This window comes from Denticeps clupeoides, chromosome 12 (genome assembly GCF_900700375.1).
Source record: "Denticeps clupeoides chromosome 12, fDenClu1.1, whole genome shotgun sequence".
Taxonomy (NCBI): Eukaryota; Metazoa; Chordata; class Actinopteri; order Clupeiformes; family Denticipitidae; genus Denticeps; species Denticeps clupeoides.
The window spans coordinates 7,793,550-7,806,550 of record NC_041718.1 but is presented as its reverse complement, the minus strand read 5'-3'; the positions used below and the strand labels follow the sequence as shown (position 1 = coordinate 7,806,550).

Here is a 13,001-nt window from a genome sequence, read left to right as displayed (position 1 = left end):
ACAAAGAAGAAAGAAACACAGCACCACCAGCTTAAACTGGTAGTTATTGGTCAAGCTTGTTAGACCAGCTAACTTGTGTCGTCATGTCGGCTGTATCCAGCAAGACCAGCTTCCCTATTCTCTTTTCTATTTCTTTTTTGTGTGATATCAGGGATATTGTTGCTACAGATATAGTAAAAGCCTGATTTAATATGCTCTATTTAATAAAAGGTGAGGTCAAAATAAGACACTGAAAACAAATCAAGAAGGAAAGTGCACTTTATTTTTCTTTTTTAAAATGCAGAAGTTATCCAGCACTGCTAACAACAAACTCAGAATGATAATACTTGGCTTTAGTTGTTCCCTCATTATTCAGAGCATGTTAAAAGTAGTCAGTAAAAATGCTGTGGAGATTAAAAATGAAGACAATTCATTTTTGTTACCATCTACTTTTGCGTTAGTGCTTTAGAGATGGGCCCAAAATGTTTTTACTAAATAGCCAGTGATCCTAATTGAAATAATTGCAATTTTTGATACAGTTATGGAGAAAATGGAATTTGTCACAGCATGGAACAGTAAACAATTTTGTAGGCCATTGTTACCATGTAACAAAATACTAAGTACATGTGTACTTAGTATTAGGTAAATGGTAACTATGGTTAGATGGTGTTAAATGGTTTGTTAAATGGTGTGTTACACATGCAACAATGGCAACGTCACATAAAGTTAGCATTTTGCTGTGAGCTCATTTTTTTTTCCAACGCTGTGGCTCAGGTACTTTGTTTCTTCACATTTTAAAGGTTCTGGTCCCAGGCTGTTGCAACTGCAAACGTCTTGTTTCAGTACTCGATGGTCACAGCTTTTGTGCACAAATACTCGTTCAAAGCTTCTTGCCCTAGAGAACACGTGTAGAAAGTTATCAAGTGATGCATGAAACAGGTAAAATAAATAAATAAATAAATAAAACTACATTAATCAAGCATGCATGAGCACTGTCCTTCATACCCAGATCCTTGCCAAAACCGGACTGTTTGAACCCGCCAAAGGGTGCCGCCACATCAGTCTTGTTGTAAGTGTTCACAAACACGGTGCCAGCCTTCAGCTTCTCGCTGACGTACAGGGCCTTACTGATGTCGCGTGTGAAAACACCCGATGCCAGTCCAAACTCGGTATCATTTGCCCGTTTCAACACACCGTCCACGTCACTGCAGAACAGATGAAGATGGAAATTTACTGTGCTGTGACCTCTCTGGCATAATAACCATCATTTACATTTACATTTACAGCATTTATCAGACGCCCTTATCCAGAGCGACTTACAATCAGTAGTTACAGTGACAGTCCCCCTGGAGCAACTTAGGGTTAAGTGTCTTGCTCAGGGACACAATGGTAGTAAGTGGGATTCGAACCCGGGTCTTCTGGTTCATAGGTGAGTGTGTTACCCACTAGTCTACTACCACCCTAATAACCATCAAATTGTTGATAAATGCTGCTTTAATGGCAACTTACTGAGTCCTTTATTTTACTACATTTTTGACGACGTAGTAGTGTATAAATATTTGAAAAACAGAGTGAGCTTGCATTTCAGTGTTCGTGAAGTAGCTGCCAGTGCCAAGTCCTATTCAGTATTCGGTTCCACACTAGACTGTCCTCTATAGGTCCTCTATTAAATTCAGTCTTTAGATCTCTAGACTAAATCTAACTATATAAATGTGTTTTATTATTATCACTATTTGCAGTGTTTCTTACCCATTCTTGAATTTTGAGATGATCATGATGGGACCAAAGGATTCTTCTTTGGCAATGAACATGTTGTCTTGTACATTGGTGAAAACAGTTGGCTCAAAGAAGAAACCTGCATCAATAAAACAAGACAGAAGATTCCTCAGCCCAACTGAGAGGGTTTTTATTTTTCCGAAACATGGCAGCTAAGGGTCAGTAAAAACCTCTCACCAGGCCGGCCGACCTGCTTTCCTCCGCATATCAGCTTGGCCCCCTCTTTGACCCCTGTATTTGCATATTCCACCAACTTGTCCATGTGGGCCTTGTGGTTTTGTGGACCGTGATCAGTTGATCGGTCCAGAGGATCACCAATCCTCATCTTCTTCACCTCTTCCACCTACAGATTTTGTACAATGTCCATTTACTAGGCCAGTTGGTTTTTACTACAAATATACTTCATGTGGGACCTTAAAATTTGGACTTCCAATGCTTTGGCAATACTGTCCGGTCAATAAAGCTACAGTGAAATTGACTTCAGAGGCAAACAGACAGCGAGACAGAGAGACATAGAGAGAGCGAAAAGTGCCAGAGGAAACAACAGTGCCACCTAGTGACATATTCCATCCCCAGCCTGTCCATACATACCACCCTCTGCACAAAAGTGTCATGAAGAGACTCCTCAACAAACAGCCGCCCAGCTGCTATGCAGTTCTCCCCTTTGTTGAAGAAGACGGAACTCATCCCCTGAGGTTAGGAATGGAGACGCGCGTATGAGGAATGACTAGCAGTGTATCAGCATGAGCTTCTTGTACTGCAGGATGGTATATGAGGTCCGCACTCTCACCATTCGCACCGCCTTGTCCAGGTCACAGTCACTGAAGATGATGAGTGGAGATTTGCCCCCCAGCTCCAGGGACACTTTCTTCACATTGCTGACTGCACAGCTGAGGGAGGAAAAGCCAAGGCCTAACAGTCAAACAAACAAATCAACTCTGAGGCTGTGCTACAGTCAGAGGTCAAGGTTCAGAGTTCGCGCACCTCTTCATGATCTGTTTGCCAATCTCAGTGGATCCTGTGAATCCCAGCTTACGTATATCAGGATGGTCCGACAGACGCTGTCCTACCAGAAAGCCTGGAAAAGAAATAATCAATTCAAAAACAGGTATTAAAAACGGTTCATAAAAACTTCAAAGACAGAAACAAACAGAAAAGATGATTTCAGATATTTACAGCAGCATTTATCAGACGCCCTTATCCAGAGCGACTTACAATCAGTAGTTACAGGGACAGTCCCCCCCCCTGCAGAAACTTAGGGTTAAGTGTCTTGCTTAGGGACACAATGGTAGTAAGTGGGATTTGAACCTGGGTCTTCTGGTTCATAGGCGAGTGTGTTACAACCACCAATGCACCCACCCACTCACAAATGTTTGTGAGAGAAACAAAATGGTCCTAGGCGACTGGTAAATAAAAGTTAATATTACAATTAACCAGTTAGATTTTGAACCAGTATACCTCTATGACCCTCAAGTAAGTAAGTAAGTAAGTAAGTAAGTAAACTTTTATTGTCACATAGTACACAGTAAGACAAAATATTGTCCTCCTGGCCACATGTGCAACATAGAACACAACAGTACAGCAACACAGTAAAGGTAAGTGGGGATTATAACATATATTTACAAAAATATCTAAATTCACAAATCGGAAGTGTTTTAAATGGACCACACGCATGTATGTGTTTAACATACTTGTTGCCATTTGCCACCATTAAAAGCAAATCCTTTATATATTTATTTATTTATTTTAAAAACAATTCTGGACAAAGTGGAGGACGAGGCTTTGGTTCTTAAGTCTATATATATATATGTGTGTGTGTGTGTGTGTGTCAATCATATTATATTATATTAAAATGCTGACCCTCATTTATCGGTATGCAGTGATATACAGTACAGTTCTCACCTGATCCCGGCAGGATATTGACCACCCCTTTGGGGAATCCTGCTCTGACAGTCAGTTCAGCAAACTTCAACGCCGTCAAAGGAGTGACCTTCAGGTTTGAGAGGTTAGCAATAACACATCGTTTTTCCTCATTACACTTTGCCTCTATGAGATCTGTGGTGATGCTGTGGACCAAAATTGTACCTGGGCAGGTTTGAGAACCACAGTATTGCCAGCAGCAAGGCAGGCCGCAGTTTTCCAAGCCAACATCATCAGGGGGTAGTTCCAAGGAATCACAATCGCACACACTCTGGAAGAGTGAAATGTGAACACACTGGCATGTCAGACTGAATGAAAAAGACATTTCAAAATGACAATGTTGAGTCTTTGTGTGCTTTAAATAATTAGCCAAATTATATAACATAAATATATAAATATATATATAATCTGTGAGAAAAACAAGCAGGAAGAAATGATTGTGCCATTATCCACCACGTGCTACAAATGTAGTAAATGCATTTGGAAAATTCTGAAATTTTGGAATGTAGCTTCGACCCACCCAACAGGCTCCTTCTTGGTGAAGGTGATGTTGCGATTGGGGCGGGCCTGGTTAATAGGGATGGTGCAGCCCTGTATAAGAAAGAAACCTTGTAATTATCTGAGACAGCAGATCTCTAAAATCACATTCGATCTTATTACCTTTTATTAGATTTCTAGGAAACTACCCATCTGCACTCACCTGGATCTTGTCACACCAGCCAGCAAAGTACCTGAAGGTCTGTATGGACATGCCCACGTGTGTTTTCAAAGCCAGAGTGTATACTGCCCCAGAGTCAATGGACTCAATGGTGGCCAGCTCTTCTTGGTGCTGCTCCATCAGATCAGCCAACCTGACACAGATTTGGGGTTGTGGAAAGACAATGAAATAAAATGAGTCCAATACAACTTTATCTATAAAACACTTTAAAGTAACCAACTTAGGACAAAAGTGCTGTGCAGTGAATAAGTTAGGACAATAAGTAAAACACATAAAACAAAATAAAATACATGATCAAAAAAACAGCATAAAATCACTAAAAGCAACTAAAATACTCAAATAAAAGTAAAAAAAAGAAGAGGTCAAATTCAAAGCAAAAGCTTAAATTCAAACATCTCATGATGTGTGAAAAGCCGGGGTGAAGAGAAGGGATTTAAAACGGTATTTAAAAACTGACAGAGAAGAGGCCTGTCAAATCTCTAAAGGCAGAGTGTTTGGAAGCAGCTACAGAAAAAACCCGATCTCCTCTCAGGAGCAGCTGAGCAGCCAGTGTAATGAAGCTAAAATAGGTGTAATGTGCTCAAAGGCGAGCTGAAGCATTTTGAACCCTCTGGAGATGCATGATGGAAGAAGACCCCTATATAAAGTGCATTGCAGTAATCCAGCCGTGTGGTGACAAAGGCATGTGTGACAGTCTCAAAAAGAAAGAATTGACTTTATTTTAGCCAGCTGCCTCAGTTGGAAGAAGCTTGATTTAACAACTGTTTTAATTTGACTTTCAAGATTAAGTTCAGCATGTAGTTTGACCCCCAAATTCTTATTATATTGTCAAGGAATCTAAATACACCTTAATGGTGTCTGAGGGGCTACCAAAAACCATCACCTCAGTCTTTTTATAATTGAATTGTAAAAAGTCAGGAGCCATCCAGGCTTTTATATCAGTCGTTCAAAGTGCCACCAGGGTGAATGTGGACACTACTGCCACTCACCTGTACATCAGCCTGCCCCTGTCTCTGGGGTTCATCTTGCCCCACTCTCCTTCGTCGAAAGCCTCTTTAGCCGCTGACACGGCCTTCTCCACATCCGAAATCTGAGCCAGGGACACATCACAGATGGGCTGGGGAGACAGAGACCAAGACAAAACCAAGCATGAGAATCTTGCAGAAGGCACAGTGGTGTTTATAGAAAAACTTGTTGAGTCTCATGAAAGTGGCTACAATCTCTAATCCATAATTCCAGTAGAATAAATATTTTGTATAATATTATTTCTTATCAATTTTACTCAACTTCGCCATATTTTTATTTGAACTACAACACCAAAAAATCAGTTTATGGTGTGAATTGTGTTGATTTTCTTGAAACGTATGCCAGCTTGTTAACACCAGAGACATCAGTTCTAAGGGAGAACACAGATCACCTCGCCATCAGTCGGGTTGATGGTTTTGTAGGTCTTCCCTCCCTCTGCGTCCACATACTCTCCATTGATAAAGAGCTGGTGGGGCATCCTGATTGTCATGTTGTTCACATTCTTCTCCACCTGAACACATAGTCCACACAAGGTCTGAGCTGCATAACTGTACATCTAAGGATTAATTTCAGTGGATCAAAACCATATTTCCATTCCAATTTAACCATTGAGCAGATTGAGTGAGTATCTTGATCAAATGACTACTGTATAAGTACAATTTATGAGGATAGTATACATGATTTTACTTATCAAGTGAGATGAATTAGCTACTACTACCAAAACAGTTTTCAACGGTCTGAATATTACTGATCTCTTAAAAGCTAAAAACCTTGTTCATACTCACATAGTCCACCACAAGCTCCTCTTCCCCATCTTCGCCTCTCAGCTTTCGCACACACATCTGGATGAACTCCTGGAAGGTTGTGGCCATGTAAACATCCTCGTTCTGGAGCTGAAGATCACTTGCCCTCAGTTTCACTTCTTCCACAAGCCTAGAGACAGATACAGGGGAGAAAAAAACAACAGACTAAACATAAAGATTGTAAACCGTAGGGTGATAACGGCAGGCTATGAATTTGACCACCAGGGACCAAATGAACAGAGATTACCATGCCACTATGTGCATGGCTGAAGACATCATTAAATAAATGGCTAAAGATCAATGATGTGAGGCAGCCTAGTAGAGGGTGATAGACAATGCTGAAAAGGAATGGCAAAGCAGGTGAATAGCTGATCATTTCAACTGGGCAAAGAAAGAAATGGAGGAAATAAGCAGTGCAAAAGGCCAAGTAGTATGCAAACATGATCTTTGGCACATATACTGTGTTCGAGCCCAACGCAATCTAATGAGTTCGCAGAACACGATGATGACTGGACATTCTTCCTCATCCTGCCTGACTACTCAGGCACAGAGGTCAGCTGAGCTACCTGCCTTTTCTCAACTCTTTAAAGCCAAGTGCTCTTCAACAGAAATCTATTGCAATGACTCATTTATTGCTCTAAAGGCTCTTTTGTACGAAAGACAGAAAATCATTTAGTTGACAAAATGTCATTTCGTCCAGAAAATGCATTTTGTCAACAAAAGGGTGTTAGTAGCCTAGTGGGTAACACACTCGCCTATGAACCAGAAAACCCAGGTTCAAATCCCACTTAATACCATTGTGTTCCTGAACAAGACACTTAACCCTAAGTTGCTCCAGGGGGGGACTGTCCCTGTAACTACTGATTGCAAGTTGCTCTGGATAAGGGCATCTGATAAATGCTGTAAATGTAATGTAAATGTAAAAGGCATGATGAAATGCATGACTTTTTGTCATTCAGTTAGACATGCCTTTAGGGCCGGCCCCAACAAATTTGGAGCCCTAGGCAAGATTTTATGTGGCATCCCATTGCATCACAATAAATTCCAGTGCTAGAGTAGATATGCACAAGAAACCGATCTGCATGCATTGCAGCATACATTGTGTTGGCAAAATGATATTTTATCAACTGTTTTCATACAAGACAGCCATTTGTCAGTTCTGTGCACAAAATAATTTAAATAATTCATTTTACTTTTTCCATTACTTTTTCCATTTGTGGACCATATGTAACAGCAGCCTATGCTTCTGTGGATAAAATGCAAAGTGTAAGCGTAAATGGATTCCGTCATCATGTCATTAATTGTGTGGCATAGATTTATATTTAACAGAAGTAAGCATTTATTCTTGATCATTCTGACCTCACCTACCTGCTTTCATCTTTCATCCTTCACATCTTTACACATTGGCCTTTTCCTAACATTCAGTTTGTAGAGTGTTTTGTACACTCATTAGTCACTGTTTCATGAAGGGAAACCCATATCCCTAAGGAGACCTAGATCCCCTTTGTCTATACCTCAGGAATTTCAGTGGATCTCATAGACAAAGTTGTCGAGAGAAAACAGTTCTCTGTAGAATAATAGGACATCGAATGTGTTCCTCAAAAAAATTGAGCAGTTTCATGAATCTGAAAATGTAGCCCTTTGGACATGAAGAACATTACATCTGAGAATTTCATTCTTCTCACCATGGAACTCAGACACAAACCTGTGCAGGGATTATGGGATTGACAGTTGTGCAAAGTGAGTAAATAAGATTAGGGGTCTGCCTAATGCACTGTACATATGTCATGTTTCACGGTTTACGTTTTACTAAAATGCAACTTGCACATGCGTTATTGATTCCTCACACAGCAAGTGCTTAGCCTTTTAAACTGAGTAGAGGTTTAAAAATGATTCTGAAAGATTTATGGAGTCAGCAATCTAATCCCCAAGACCAAATTATTTTTAGAATGGGAACTTTTAGATAATTATGATATTACTGTTCACATCATGACTCTCATAATTTGATATATGAAACTCTCCATTCTCCTTAAAGAAGCAACAATATGTAAATACTGTGAAGCCATTATGCCCTAGCCCACCAGGTGGCAGTATGGTGGCACATTGAGGCAGGGCGAGAGAATGAGAAAGGGGCTGTAGTGCCACCCTGCTGTCTGGGAGGGCAGGGTGGGTTCTGTTGAGTCTACACTGTTGAGGCTGGACACACGGGGAGTTTTCGGGCCTGACTCCTTGCAAGAAGTGCAGGGAAAGGTAGGCCCATTTTAATAGAATGTAAAACTTCATCTTCATCCCATACTGACAAGCATTTGGCATTTTTTTTCAAAAACCCTGGAGCTTGCATTTATGTTCACATACAGCTGCACTCACCTGACAACATCCATAGATGCGGCACCGGACTTGAAGAAATCAGTGGAGTCTTCAACCTGTTCAACATTAGTCAGGATGCTCTTCCACACAGCCTGCAACATTTCAGATAGTTCTACAAGTTTATAAGAGAACCTTTAACAGAACCTTTACTGACTAAGAAAAATACGTAGAATTAGAAAAGTATTTGTCCTTAATTAACTCATACACTAATTAAAACACTGTGACACTTTTTTGACTTGAAGATGAAAAATAAAGCCACCCTTGTGATTCACGCTCTGTTGCATGGGTGTAAGGGTGGTGTGTGCACCTTCATCTGTACAGCAAAGGCCTTCTCCTCCTCAGTGAGCTCCACAGCAGCACTGGATCCCATGCTGAAGTACTGGCCTGCGCTGATCATCTTCCCGTCCTCAAATTGCAGATTTCGCACCAACAGCTGCAAGCAAGTCAGACAGATTTTTCTGAAAACCCCAGGCACAGAACAATTTCTGACACACTTTTCATTACAATAATAATGAATAACATTTAAAGTCTATTGGTGAGTAATGGCATAAAACAATCTAATGATATAGATAACAATATACAATAGATTATTAATTATAAAATTAATAGAATTTGTATATTACATTAATATGCATTAGGTCACACTTTTTGAGGACATTTATATTATTTTGCATTGCATTTTGACAGTATGATTTCAGTCAGCTGACTGTAATGATACAGTAATGTGTCTGTTGCACTGTCTGCATCATGTGGTTTTTTTGTGAGTGGAAGCAATTGTAGAAACAGAGAAATCAAAGGACTGGGTGACAGGTTATTTCTTGTTTCAAACCAGGGGGTATGGGGATATTTATCAATATGGAGGTCAATTGTCAATGAGAATACATTCAAAGACTTGATTAATAGGATTTAAAATTAAATAATGAAATATTTTTTTATGATGCTGAAAAATATATGAGTCTCATCAGTAGAATGCCAAATGTCCAGGTATAATCTGAAATATGATAAAATGATGTTAATGATAAACAGTAGTGAACCAAGGAGCCCTGGGGGACCTTTAGGAATTTAGCTTTACAACTGAAATAGTGAAAATAAAATAATTTCTTTCTCTTAAGGTAAAATGCCAAATAGTGCTGGTGAGAACAGGAAACCAAACTGAAGTGTATTTATTATGTTGGAAGCACAGAAAAAAAGAAAATTGCAGTTATTATGTACATATATCAATGTTTATAAAAGTCTTACCGCCTTGTCATCATTGCCAAATAAAACCAGACCAGCCTTAGTGACTAGACCAGGTCTGCCTGCTCCTGGGATCTCCAATGGTTGGCCTTTGGTGCTTGGGTTGTTATCCACCAAAGTCGAACCATAGAATGTCAATTTCTGTAGAGATAATTAGATGCACCATAAATGATAGGTCCACAATCCTCAAATATGATCAGTGTGTGTGTGTTTCTCTTTATTCACCTGCCCATCAACCTCTGCCCAGGCACCAGGTACTTTATCATTTCCTCTGATCCAGTTATGAATGGCTTCAGCTGGCTGGTTCCAGTCAATCTACACACATAACACATTTAAATGACTAAGAGAACATATGTAACATGAATCTTTTCTTTAAATATCAATGACTACCTCACTACAGTTGAAAAATCACCTTGGCATTGTCTTTCTTCTGAATACATTCATATGTGGCTCCTTCCTCAGGCTGGATGATCTTCAGAGCTGTTCCTGCAGCAATCATCCTCACTGCCTCAACCTGATGCATTATTTACACTGTTAATATTATAGTGTTGTTGTTATAGTGGTGAATGAGAAGTTGTTAGTATTTTATTGAATAAATCATCATTTTCAAGGTAACATTGTTTTCAGTCTCACCGTTCCTTTAACCCCCTCCGGAAAGAGGAAGCGTTTGTAGATGGAGTTGACAGTGTCGTCAGGCTCCACATCACACTCTCTCTGCAGAAGGATTGGTCCGGTGTCCAGTCCATCATCTGCCCAGAACACAGTGAACCCACCTTTTTTATCACCGTGGATTAAAGTCCTGGATTTGGAAAAAAAATTATAAATAAAACATTTGACACATTTGCAACCATAAAGGAAAAACTATAAAATAAATTGTGATCTGTTAATTTATTACCATATCGGTACTAGTTTATAACAGTTTGTTTAGTTCAGATAATTTCCTCTACTTTCCTAATAATTCTCTACATCCAAACACTGAGTAAAATGAATTAAGTACATTTATATTAATGGAAAAGGTTGACAAATGTTCTTAGTCATTCAAATATAATGCATATTTATAGCAAATAAATGGTTCTTATTAGACAAGGTTATCATGTTTAAAAAACTGAGACACACCCATAATTTAATTGTCTTTTATAGTGAAAGATTTATGAGTGAATGCAGAGAATCATAGGAATTTTGAAGCTATTAGTCCTCATGCATGGTCATCAGGTCAGACAGGACAAGCGGGCTTGACTTCAGCAACTGAATTCTGACCTAACAAGTCCTTTCACAATTGCCCTGAGCAGCATGAATGAAAATGGGGCTCTCTGTCTGAAGAGCAGTCTGACCAGTTGATGGCGGATGCCCCTCTGTGGCGGGGCAGCAGGGATGGGTGGTAGATGATGGAGCCATGTTTGGGATGGTCGATCACATCCATCGGAATGAACTGGGAGCAGAATGGCAGGACATTGAGCTCCGCTCCCACCGCCTTATACTGGTCCACCACCTCCGGGATGCTCTTCCCCTTCAAACGCCAGCGTGGAAACTTGAACACTGGCACCGCATCCTTCTCCGCTTCTGTTGCTGTGGGACACAGCTCCCGATGTCAGACTTGGAGTTCTTTGCATCTACAAATTACTCTTTCTCACTCTGCTTTCAGTTAACAAACTTCAAAACCACAGTTCTTAATCTCATCTGCCACTTCCAATCAAACATGAAGAACCAAAAATGGTTTATTGCAGTGGCAATTATTCATATTGTGAAATCATGGCTCACCTAATGGGTCGGCTTTTCCATCCTTGTCTGGTATCGTGAACACACCAACAATGGTGTGTCCATCGTTCTTCAGTTCTTTATAAACTTCCTGTCCAAAAAGGCTCTGACCAATTACAGCAATCTTCATTGTGGATATTCTCGAACCAGCCTACATGGGATTGAGGGGAAAAATCTCAAATGCTCATGAAACTCGACAATTGTCAACATCAAATGGAGGGAAAATCTGGATGTGCATACATAATACAACAATACAATAATTCACTAATTAAATTGTACAACATTACAGTGTGATAGAATTGAAACATTCTCTCTCTCAGAAACACAGGAAGATTCTGAGAGTCTTTGAAGGGAACAAATCGACATCAATCAAAGTTTATAGCAGGAGGTCACTTGAACTTCAGCCGTCCGTCTCCTTGACCCGAGGAGGGGCGGGCAGACTTGTGAGTCGACACACAATATAGACCAATCACAGCCTAGCCCACGGCCAAGCCCACCAGATTCGGACCAATCGCCTTCAGATACAGTTAATATATGCAGAATTAAAACGCGATGTGCGTCAAGAAAAGTGGAAATGTCTCATTTCACATTTTGTCCACGCGCGATGGTTTCTGAACCACGCAAATCGTGCCAAACAATCTGCGGTTTATTTAAAAGAAGCGCATCTTTCGATGCAGTATGGTTCAGCAAGTGGGCGGATAGATTTGAAAAATATGCAACCCTGCAGTCACTGCAGTTCACACTTAAACGCAACTAAATGGTGGAAATGCGCGCCATGAAAATTGAACGCAGTAAGTAAAGAGTACGGAGTAAGCTGAGTAAAGAGGCTACATACCCTCGCTGCACACTTGACAACTCCCTCCTCGACGGCAGAGAGCGAGTCAGCGCCCGCTGTTGGAATATATTTCAGCCCCTGTCACTGAGCTGCCAACATGCGTGCTGACGTCATGACGCAGGGCCGAGAACGTGCAGGCCAGCGAGAGAAGGAAGGGGCTTAGAAGTCCCCACCCATAGACTGATCGCCAGTCCTGTTGCACAAGGGCCTGGGGAACTTTGAAAAATCCATTTTCCAAGAGATACTTCCTTATTCTTGAGTAAAAATTAATAAAAAAAGTAATAAAAACTGCCCCCTCTGTCCGTAATTCAACTTCAATGGCAATAAGTGTGTCAAAATCCCTGTTTTGACATCAAGTTACACTGATTAAATGTATTGCATTTAAGAATAACTATTCTGTTGCACGCCTTTTTTTCTGACCTACAAAGATACAGGTAGCTTGAGATAACCCATGTAATGACTGTGGACCTGTCTAGCCACCTAGAGTCCAGTGTGCACCCTCAAAACCGCCCATTGCATGTACTTTTACAGCATTTATCAGACGCCCTTATCCAGAGCGTCTTACAAACAGCAGGAGACACTCAGG

The 13,001-nt window shown here is 40.4% G+C and overlaps 1 protein-coding gene across 2 annotated transcripts; it reads right to left on the bottom strand.

The window, feature by feature from the left end:
- Positions 1 to 254: 254 nt before the first annotated feature.
- On the bottom strand, positions 255 to 12,536 carry aldh1l1 (aldehyde dehydrogenase 1 family, member L1). 2 transcript variants are annotated; one of them, XM_028997776.1, is made up of 23 exons: positions 12,416 to 12,536; positions 11,584 to 11,731; positions 11,157 to 11,391; positions 10,459 to 10,624; positions 10,238 to 10,339; positions 10,051 to 10,140; positions 9,829 to 9,966; positions 8,897 to 9,022; positions 8,590 to 8,681; positions 6,205 to 6,352; positions 5,811 to 5,930; positions 5,383 to 5,510; positions 4,376 to 4,526; positions 4,196 to 4,266; positions 3,841 to 3,946; positions 3,658 to 3,745; positions 2,740 to 2,833; positions 2,546 to 2,645; positions 2,347 to 2,445; positions 1,933 to 2,098; positions 1,729 to 1,834; positions 985 to 1,184; positions 256 to 874 (listed from the first exon to the last, which is right to left on the bottom strand). In XM_028997776.1, exons 2-23 carry the CDS (start codon positions 11,708 to 11,710, stop codon positions 819 to 821), a joined length of 2,709 nt encoding a protein of 902 aa, XP_028853609.1. In that variant the 5' UTR covers positions 11,711 to 11,731; positions 12,416 to 12,536; the 3' UTR covers positions 256 to 818. The 2 variants fall into 2 exon arrangements, with proteins under 2 accessions (XP_028853610.1, XP_028853609.1); XM_028997777.1 differs by lacking the exon at positions 12,416 to 12,536 and having other exon boundaries at positions 255 to 874; positions 11,584 to 11,726.
- Between the last annotated feature and the right edge of the window lie 465 nt (positions 12,537 to 13,001).